Source organism: Carya illinoinensis, chromosome 1 (genome assembly GCF_018687715.1).
Source record: "Carya illinoinensis cultivar Pawnee chromosome 1, C.illinoinensisPawnee_v1, whole genome shotgun sequence".
NCBI lineage: Eukaryota > Viridiplantae > Streptophyta > Magnoliopsida > Fagales > Juglandaceae > Carya > Carya illinoinensis.
The window spans coordinates 31,971,296-31,982,516 of record NC_056752.1 but is presented as its reverse complement, the minus strand read 5'-3'; the positions used below and the strand labels follow the sequence as shown (position 1 = coordinate 31,982,516).

The 11,221-nt window shown below is 39.4% G+C and overlaps 1 protein-coding gene across 1 annotated transcript; it reads right to left on the bottom strand.

Moving 5' to 3' along the window:
* Nucleotides 1-7,730: 7,730 nt before the first annotated feature.
* On the bottom strand, nt 7,731-10,661 carry LOC122286598. Its single transcript, XM_043095431.1, has one exon. It carries the CDS (start codon nt 10,659-10,661, stop codon nt 7,731-7,733), a length of 2,931 nt encoding a protein of 976 aa, XP_042951365.1.
* Between the last annotated feature and the right edge of the window lie 560 nt (nt 10,662-11,221).

Below are 11,221 nucleotides of genomic sequence, written 5' to 3'. Positions count from 1 at the left end.
TCAGCTATTGAACCTTCTAGGTAGGCCTTATTCTTAACATATATCTTGAATTTTCCAAAATATCTCTCGAAAGGATACATCCACCTATATTGAACTGGCTTTGCAAGCAGCGCCTCACATGGCAAATGGTAGGCTAAGTACACCATTAAATCGAAGAAGGTAGGTGGAAAAATCATCTCCAGCTTGCATAGAATGATAGCGATATCATCTTGAAGCTTCTCTAAGACATCAATCCTACATGGTCTAGCACACAATTCTTTAAAAAAAGTACTCAATTTAGTTAGTATGAAAATGTGATCTTTCATCTTGGCATAAGTATCCAGAAATTGCAGTAGGAAGTAATCTTTGCATGAAAATGTGACAATCATGACTTTTCATTCTCGAGATTTTGCAATCAGGTACATTAATACATCTGGCGATGTTTGAAGCAAAACCATCTGAGAATTTCACATCGTGCAACCAACTACAAAAACCAATCCACTCAGCTCCATACAATGTATAACATGCATGTGGCATTCTAATGCATTGTCCATCCTGAATAAGGTATAACTCCTTCCTTATGTTGAGATTGAAAAGGTCATGACGTGCATTAGGATGATCTTTAGTTTTGCCAAAGATATTCATCAAAGTTCCTATGATGTTGTCACAAATGTTCTTCTCAATGTGCATTACTTCTAGATTATGTCTGATCTTTATGGTCAACCAACATGGTAATTGAAAGAAGATACTTTTTTTGGTCCAATTGAACTCCTCTATATTACGCTTTCTTCTTCTTCTTCTTCTTTTGTTTTATTTTTATTTTTATTTTATTTTATGGTTTTACCAAAATTTGCATCAGGAATATTTTGGAGTTGAATGAGTATATCTTCTCCAAAATACACAGTAGGTGGGTCACAATGTTCTATATTGCCATTAAAAATAGTCTTTCTCCAAATATGGCTTGATGGCAAGAATCAGCGATGACCCATGTCACAATGTTTTCGGTTATATGTCAACCACATAGAATTTGTTTGTTCCTTGCATGATGGACATGCCATCTTCCCCTTAGTGCTCCACCCGAAAAGGTTTCCATAAGCAGGAAAGTCGTTGATTATCCACAATAATGCTACATGCAATCAGAAAGTTTCACTGGCCTTTGCATCGTATGTACCAACACCATTATCCCATAGATCAATCCATTCATCTATCAAAGGTTGAAGATAAACATCAATTTCATTTCATGGTGATCTTGGTCCAGGAATCAAGAGTGAAGTGATAAAAAATGGATCTTTCATGCATAACTATGGGGGCAAGTTGTAAGGGACAAGAACCTTGGGCCATATGCTGTAAGGCTTCACTAAATTATTAAATGGGTTGAAACGTCGCTAGCTAAACCAAGTCTAACATTTCTTGGATCTTCTTCAAATCAAGCATGCTCTTGATCAAATGTTGTCCACATCTCAAAGTCAGCAGCAGGGCTTAGAATCCCCTACTGAATGACGCACTGATCCCTATGCCACTGCATATCAGCCGTTGTTTTCTGTGACATAAATAATCTCTGCAACCTTGGTTTTAATGTGAAATGTCGTAGAACCTTTTGAGAAATTCGTCTCTTCTTACTTTCACTGAATTTCCACCTAGAGAGTTTACATTTAGAAGATTCATCTTTATCGATGTTTTCACTCCAATAAAGTATGTAGTCATTTGGACAAACATGTATCTTGTTGTAAGTAAAGCCCAAACCTTTTTCCAAGTTACGTGACTCTTGATATGAGTTTGGCAAAAGAGCATTGGGAAAAGCTGACTTTAGCAAGTGCAAAAGCATGTCGAAAGATTTACACTCCAACCACCAAGTGTTTTAATGTGCAGCAACTTGATAGTGAATGATATTTTAGAATACTTTGTACAACCTTCATAAAGAGGACGCCGAGAATTAGCCAACAATTGATTGAAAGTGTGAGATGAAATAATATCGATCGATGGCGAACCCTCAGAATGGAATGACTCAGGTATGGGAACATCAGGAAATTCCCCAGCCCGAATATCTCGTAACATAACATCAACATCATCAATGAAGTCATCCTCTTGTTAGGGATCATGTAGATCATCATCATCATCACTTATGATTAAATCTTCTTCCTCACTATGAAAAGTTCACACCGTATAATTCTTGTCAATACCTTTAATGAACAAGTGTCTCTCTACCTGACTTATTGGTCGAAAGTGATTATTTGAACATCAGACACATGGGCAATGGATGGCCTCACTTGTAGCATGAGACCGGGCTAGGGTAAGAAACTCCTTAACTCCTTTAGCATATTCCCTAGATCCAAATCTATCAATGATTTAAATCCAACTTTTGTCCATCTAAAAACAAGGATGGATAGGTCGTTAGAAGAATTATTTCAGAATGACTCCAAACAAGCATGATTAGATACTCCCATGTAGGAAGACGTAAACCTAGATTTCGTTGTAGAGAAAATATATCATCCTTTTTAGAATTAAGTATTGAAGGTAAGGCTCCACCATAGGAGAGTTAAGAGGATGTTCATCGGGTTCAACCCTTAGATTTAATCAATCTATTTAAAAAATAGAAAGAAGAATTCTAATTAATAGCTAAAACTAGAGGTAGCAAGATAATTCTAATATCTTTTAAAACATGGTTCTATATATAAACATGGTTGTATATATAAAGAGTTGTAATAAAGGTTATACATGTATCATTACTCCTTTAGCATGCATGTTTTTTGTACAGTACTTCCACTAATATTTGGCCAAACATGCATATAGGGTAAGGAAATACGGATTCATGATTGAAAACTACTGTTTGAGTAGTTGGAAATGTGGTCAAAGGTCTACTTTAAGATATAAAATAAAAAAATCACTAAAATATCTTATAATTTAGGTAAAGGGCGGGTTGTCACGGACTTAGGATTTCTTCACTTGTCCCGTGCGGCCTTAGGAGGTTTTGTCCCCACAAAGCTCCTAAGTAAGCCTTCTAAATGACTTAAGACAAAAGAGAACAAATCTAGAGTGAGAAAGTAGAGAGAGAAGCTCTAGAGAACTTTGTTTGCTCTTATTGCTTGGTGCCCTCCACAAATGAGGACTCCCTCTATTTTTAGGGACCTCTTGGTACAAAGAACGGTTAGGGTTGTGACACTTGTCATCAATCCAAGAATAGAGAACATTCTAGATCACTAATCTAGAATACTCTACAATATATCTACAAAATGATAGTTTGGGGTTTCTATAATCTTCTAGAAGATTCTATACAATTCTATGATATTCTACAATATTCTAGAATATTCTACAAAAATCTAGAAGACTCTAGAGTAATATAGAATTCTCTAGAAAAATCCAGATGGTGACATTCTCCTCCACCTAGTTCCGCGACGTCCTCGACGCGTTCTCTTCATGGAACCTTCGGATATGATCTTCAAACTGCCATAGGGCCTGTTTAGGTTCCCAAGTCGTTTCACTTGCAGGCAACCCTTTCCACTTGACTAGATACTCTTGGCGGGGTCTGTAACTTTGTCGTCGGACTACACGGCCCGCCAAGATTTCTTCAAACTCTTTGTCATAGGTGGTAGTTATGATGCCCCATAGTGCATGCTTAGACTCCCCTCGAGCTGGCTCCTCCATATCTTCTTGATACGGCTTCAAGCAAATCACATGAAAAACTGGGTGTAGCTTGAATCGTGGGGGCAAGTCTAACTTGTAGGCGACCTTACCCACCTTCTTGATAATCGGGAATGGTTCTTCATATCGGCGAACAAGTCCCTTGTGTAGTTTCCTAGTGAACTTGTGCTGGCTTGATAGGATTTGGACCAACACTAAGTCACCAATTCGGTATTCCATGTTCCTTCTCTTTTGATCAGCCCACTTCTTCATCTTCTTAGTTGCTTTATCTAGGTAGGAACGTGCTACATCTAATTGTTCATGCCAAGATTTAGCAACTTTGAATGTAGTGGGGCAATCTCCTTTATAGCTTGCCTCAAGGGCATGAGGAGTGAGTGGTTGTTGCCCCAACACCATCTCGAATGGGCTCTTGTTAGTTGACTTGCTCCTTTGCAAGTTGTATGAGAATTGAGCCACATCCAATAATTTGATCCAATCTAGCTGATTGGCACTCACAAAATGCCTCAAATATAACTCCAATAAAGTGTTCACCCTCTCGGTTTGCCCATTAGTTTGGGGGTGAAAGCTAGTGGAAAAATGAAGAGTTGATCCCATAAGTTTGAATAGTCCGATCCAAAACTTGCCCGTGAAGCAAGAGTCTCGATCACTAATGATGTTTTGTGGCAAACCCCAATACTTCACCACATGCTTGAAGAATAATTTTGTGGTCTCCTCGGCTGAGCAATCGTTAGGGGCCGCTATGAAGGTGGCATACTTGGAGAATCGGTCTACTATCACAATGATAGTGCCACACCCCTTGGATTTAGGTAGAGCCACTATGAAATCCATGCTCACACTTTCCCATGGATGAGAAGGAATGGGTAGTGGTTCTAGCAATCCTGTGGGACTTTGATTCTCCACCTTATCTTGTTGACACACAAGACAAGTCTTCACATAGAGTTCCACCTCATCTCTCAATTGAGGCCAATAGTAAGAAACTTCTAGTAAAGCTCGAGTGCGTCGTTGGCCCGGATGTCCAGCCCACAAAGAATCATGGCACTCCTTGATAAGGTTCCTCCGTAGGTTTTCCCACTTTGGAACATAGATTCGCCGCCTGATGGTTGATTGAGCTAAAATATTGCATATTTTACCTATTTAAAACCAATGTATTTTAAATTCATCATGACATATTATTGGTTTTAAATGGAAAAATGGTTAATAAGAATAAATACAAGTTGTGATTTAAATTGATTAATAGCATGAGTTTATGCTTAATTTTATAACTTGAGATTTAATTGGATAATGTTTATTCATATGCATATTTTATTTAGAAAGCTTGGTATGAGATAAATTTTGTGTGTGATCCATATGTTAAACTTTTTGAATAGGTTGGAAGTCATTAACGCATGCATGACTCAAAACAATGAATTTTGGCTTGTAGGTCCTATACACATGGCATGGAAAGATATATTGAATTGTTGACCACCTCTAGATTGAAGAGTGCCGTATGCACTTCATCCCACCAACTCAACTCAAGTCACTCTCATCAATCATCCACCACCTCTCAAAGTTTCACTTCAAGATTAGCAATACGTGGGGAGGAAAGCACATTCACTTCAAGACTAAGCAACATGTGGGGACATTGGTATTTTCTATTGACAAAAGAAGAAATGGTGGGAAACATATGGACCCAATGTATTAATTCTTTTGGACAATAGAATTGCATTTTCAAGAGGAAAGGCACGCACTAAGCCATTTGGTGTGGGAAGGAAAGTCAATTGTGATGTGCATGATAATCATTAATGAGAAGTGATCCCTTTCCCCACCACCTCTTCCATTCACACTCCCAACTCCATTTCTTTATTCTCATCCACTCGGCAACCTCTCACCAAGAACCAACCCTACCCATCTTGCCTTTTTCTTTAACAATTCGGCACCTACCCATCACTCACATGGTCCCTTTTAGCTTACCTCCACTCGCCTACACATCATTAAACCCAAGCCCCACTTGCCGGCCAACAAAGTTCCTCCACAAAACTCTAGTCCACTTACCTAAAAGAAAGGTGTCGGTTGGTTGCCAATGCTGAAGTTGGTTTGAATTTTCTAGAGGTGTGAATGCAAGAGATAGCTAGTGAAACATGAAGACATGTGGGGCTGGAAGAGAAAAATAAAAATAAAAGTAAAATGTGCTTGGTTTGAATTGAGAAACCGATTGAATAAGATGAGAGAAATCGGTGGAAATTCATTGAGGCTTGACATGTATAAAGAATGAAGAAACATGTGTGGAAAAAGGAAGAGGTAGCCGAAATGAAGGAAGATAGAGAGCTGCATGTGATGTAGTCAACAATTAACACCACCGAAAAAGAAAAATGGAAAGCATGAAAAGAAAGACACATGCAAGCTTGGTCAATGTCTACGGAAATGAGAAAAGAATGAAGAAACATGTGCAATCGGTGAGTGCATGATGTGCTGGAATTAAAGTATGTTGTGCTGGAATTGAGTGAAGAATAAATCGGTGCATGATTAGAGGGAAGGGAATCGGTGTTTGATTGAATAGATGAGTTGGAGAGAAGAGGGAGATTGTGATGTGCATGTGATTGAATTAATTGAAAAAAAGGAATGAATGAGCTGAAAGTCATTGAAGGCTGCTGTCCACCGAATCTACATTGAAGAATTACGCTGCCTCTCCACCGAATTTGACATGGAAGCCATTAAAGGCTGCTGTCTTTCCACCGAATTAGAGAAATTTGGAGAAGGAAGACAGCTGGATGGTTGAGACACATGAGTATAAAAAGGCCTTAGAGAACAAAGAAAAGAAAGAGGGAGAGAAGGCTGAAATACCACTCATGTTCGGCAGTTTTTTTGGCTGAAATCTTTAGTTTTTGTTCGACAGTTTTTTTGTTGCAATGCTTTGTTGTTTTAGAGTTTTTATTAAGTATATTAAGAATTGTTCTAGAATTTTATTTCATTAAGTGTAATACCTTAATTTCTATCAAGTGTGCTAGTTTGTTTCATGCAACAAAAGAAATTGTTTTAGAAGTTCTCATTAAGTGTGTTACCTTAATTTATTGCAAGAAAGGTTTGGTTTTAAGCTTTTGTTTTTGTTTTTGATTTTTTTGAACATCATACGTGGGGAGTAGAGAAATTGTTCTAGAGTTATTATTAAAGGTTTAGAGATTAATTTTCAAGAGTGATACGTGAGAAGTTGTTTCCTTTTTGTTTTGAATTTCAATTGAATAGTGAAAGGAAGTTTTCATTTAGACTTTTCATTCTCTATTTTTATTTAACTTCAGTTTAAAGTTTATAGAATACTTTTGAGATATTTTTTTACTTAGAAGTTTGGTTAATTTATTTTCTGTTTACTTATTTCGTGTTATTTTTTTTTTCTCACTTCCTTAAGTTTTCATTTAATAGTGATTACAATTGTTATGTGTTATTTTGAGAATTTGTGATTTAATTACAAAGATGAATTCTAGAATCTTGGTTTTGGGCATTTTCAATTTTCAGTTCATGTTTTGTCAATTACTTTCTAATTTAGTTTAATTCTTAATTTAGTTTTATTAATTTCTGAGTTTAATTTATTAGTCCTTTACATTTCAATCCAACAATCAAAATCTAAAAACATGAATATAGTCCATGACTAGTACCCTTTTCCATCCATTGCACATACCATCATTTTATTTTCTCTTTGTGAAGCTTTTCACATTTTTTTTAACGAGTTTAATTTTAAGCAACTTTCCCTGAGGAGACGATCTAGGAATTTATTCCTAATTATTACACGACATCCTCCTGCACTTGGGATAGCATTAGTGCTACTCATTTTTTAGTGAGTCAATGGTGTAGAGAAGACTGTCCTCTATCCAAAATCTCTTGGTTTTATGTTCCTTAGTCATGTTTACCAAGTTCTTGACTAAGGGATCATGCTCCATGCCTTCACAGATTATGTCAAGTACCTCCCTTTGGGCTTGTGTAATAGCAGAAAGTTCGCCCTTTCTACTTAATGCATCAGCAACAAGGTTGGCTCAACTTCTTTTGGCTTTGAAAGTAGCTCGTGGCAATGTTGTCTATCTTAACTACAAATGTGCAACCAAGTAGATAATGTTGCCAAACTCTAAGGCAATGGATAATAGCCATCATCTCTTTCTCTTCCACCGTGTATCGCCTTTCAGTACATTGAGCTTGCGACTCTCATAGGCAATGGGATGTCCCTCTTGCATAAGAACACCCCCAATGGCAAAGTCGGAAGCATCGGTTTGTACCTCATAGGTTTTGGTGCAATCAGGTAGTGCAAGGACCAGTTCTTCAATAATGCCCATCTTCAAGTCTTCAAAGTCTTCTTGACACTTAGGTGTCCACTTCCATGAGTTGTTCTTCTTGAGTAGATCAGTGAGGGGGAAAGCTCTTGCAGAGTATCCCTTGATAAATCTTCGATAGTAGTTAACAAGCCCAAGAAAAGAACGGAGCTTAATAACCCTTGTGGGAGGATCCCACCCTTTGATAGCCTTCACCTTTCCTTCCTCCATGCTAAGTTTCCCATCATGAATCTTGTGGCCAAGGAAGTGAACTTTATCCATAGCAAAAGAACATTTCTCCTTCTTGACATAAAGTTGATTTTCCTTCAAGACTTTGAACACAATTCGTAGGTGTTCAACATGCTCCTTAAGAGTGGTGCTATAAATCACAATATCATCAAGATAAACCACCACAAATCGATCCAGGTAAGGATGGAAAATCTTGTTCATGAGAGTACAAAATGTAGCGGGTGCATTAGTGAGGCCAAAGGGCATCACAAGGAACTCATATGCCCCATAGTGAGTGACACAAGTGGTCTTTGACTCGTCGCCTTCTGCAATCCGCACTTGGTAGTACCCCGATCTCAAGTCGAGTTTAGAGAAATATTTTGCATGGCCAAGTTGATCAAACAAATCGGCAATCAAAGGAATAGGGTATTTGTTTTTTATGGTTACCTTGTTGAGGGCCCGATAGTCGATGCATAACCTTAGAGATCCATCATGCTTCCTTTGAAAGAGTACCGGGGCTCCATAAGGTGCTTTTGATGGTCGGATGAAACCGACATCCAATAATTCTTTGAGTTGTCTCCTAAGCTCCTTGAGCTCAGGTGGAGACATTCGATATGGTGCCTTTGCGGGTGGTTTTGCACTGGGTTCCAACTCAATTTGATGATCCACCTCCCTCCTAGGTGGAAGTTTCTTTGGTAACTTGGGTGGCATGACATCTTCATATTCTATAAGAACATCCATGATCTCCTTTGGTGGTGCGGGGGAAGTCTTCACATCGTCTTCCACCAAGGTAGCCAAGTATGATATCTCACCCTTCTTACATCCCTTTTTAAATTGTATAGCAGAAAGAAGCTGGGTAGTGTTTGGTTTGGACATAGTGGGTACCATACATGGACCTCCCTCCAGGATGCATACCGAGTTGTAGTGAGGGAGTGATACCACGTTGAATTGTCTCAAAAATTCCATACCCAGCACAATATTGAAATCATCCATAGGAGCAACAGAGAAGTCAAGCTTACCTCTCCATGTGCCAAGTTGTAGCTCCACACCTCGAGCCACGCCATCAAGCGGTTTAGCATCCGAGTTTACCGCCTTGAGCCACCCTTGGCCCTTTTCGAGTGAGATTCCAAGCCTAGCAGCCTCTTCCTTCTTGATGAAGTTATGAGAAGCACCAGAATCCACCATAGCATGAGTTTTCTTTCCATTGATTTCGGCTTCCACATACATCAAGGATCTATCCTTAGTGGATGGCTTGGGGTTAGCCTTGAGAGAGTTAAGAAGTTGTAAACACCCCATGTGTGATTGATCTTGTACTTCTTTCTCCTCGAGCATTGCATTGAGGGCCTTCCTCTTAGGACAATCCCTAGCCCAATGTGGCCCATTACAAAGGAAGCAAGCATCCTTGGGTTTCCTCTCCTTTGAGTATTCGGGCTTATCTCCCTTCTCCTTGTGGTATAAAGTTTTGTAGCCCTTTGTTCCTCCACCTTTGGCATGGTTATCCTTGGGGGTCTTGGGTTTAGAAGAGTTGTTACTCTTGTGATACTCAAACTCCTCCAAGGTTTCGGCAATAGTAAGAGCTGTAGAGATGTCATTGACAGTATGACGCTTGAGCTCTTGAGCCACCCATGGTTTAAGACCATCAGTGAAGTTGAAAAGGAGATCCTCTTCACTCATATTAGAAATTTGGAGCATGAGGGAGGAGAATTCCTCGACATAGTCACGGATGGAAGTGGTATGCTTCAACTCCTTCATCCTCTTTCGAGCACTTAGGGCTACGTTCTCAGGGTAGAATTGCCTTTTGAGTTCATGCTTGAACTCGTCCCACGTATTAATGGTACAAGTGCCTTTCTCTATCTCGCCATGCTTACGTCGCAACCAAGTACCCGCAAGATTAGTAAAATAGAGGGAGGCAGTGTGTGCCTTAACTGGCTCGTCTTGCATATTCAACGCTTCGAAATACCACTCCATATGCCACAAGTAGTTATCTAGCTCTTTGGCATCCCGCTTGCCATCAAATTCCTTTGGTTTCGAAGTATCCACCCTTGGAGTAGCTCCCACCCCAACCCCGTTGAGGTTCCCATTGGCCACGGCCCGCTTGCACATGGCCCAGTCGGCCCTGGTTTCCTCCAAACCTAGCCAGTGTTCCTCCATTTGCTCCTGGAGTCTTGCCAACTCACCCAAGACCCGATCTTGGAAGGCAATGTTTCTCGCATAATGTGCCTCGATAGTGGGGTTAACAATGCTTAGTATGGATTCCTTAAGCACCTCGGATTGGCCCTCCAATCCTAGCTCTTCCAAACTTTGCTCCATAATGTCAAGTCGATCCTTGACATCCGCCACCTCCACTTCCATCTTGGCAATAGTGTTGTTGAAAGTGCTCACTTCCTTGTGAGACTTTTCCCATTCCTCCATCTTGGACAGCATCTTTGACATAGTCTTCTTGATCTCGTCAAGATGAGCTTCCAAAGATAGATTTACCTCTTTCGTTCTCTTGCTCTTCCGAAGTTCTTGGGGCTCGATGGTGATCTCACTTTTATCCGCCATAACAACGTTGATAGCTCTGATACCGTCACGAACTTAGAATTTCTTCACTTGTCCCGTGCTGCCTAAGGAGGTTTTGTCCCCACAAAGCTCCTAAGTAAGCCTTCTAAATGACTCAAGACAAACGAGAACAAATCTAGAGTGAGAAAGTAGAGAGAGAAGCTCTAGAGAACTTTGTTTGCTCTTATTGCTTGGTGCTCTCCACAAATGAGGACTCCCTCTATTTATAGGGACCTCTTGGTACAAAGAACGGTTAGGATTGTGACACTTGTCATCAATCCAAGAATAAAGAACATTCTAGATCACTAATCTAGAATACTCTACAATATATCTACAAAATGATAGTTTGGGGTTTCTATAATCTTCTAGAAGATTCTATACAATTCTATGATATTCTACAATATTCTAGAATATTCTACAAAAATCTAGAAGACTCTAGAGTAATATAGAATTCTCTAGAAAAATCTAGATGGTGACATTCTCCTCCACCTAGTTCCGCGACGTCCTCGAACGTCGAACGTTATGTTATAATTTTGTGTGGTTACATTCAAACATGTGTTCGA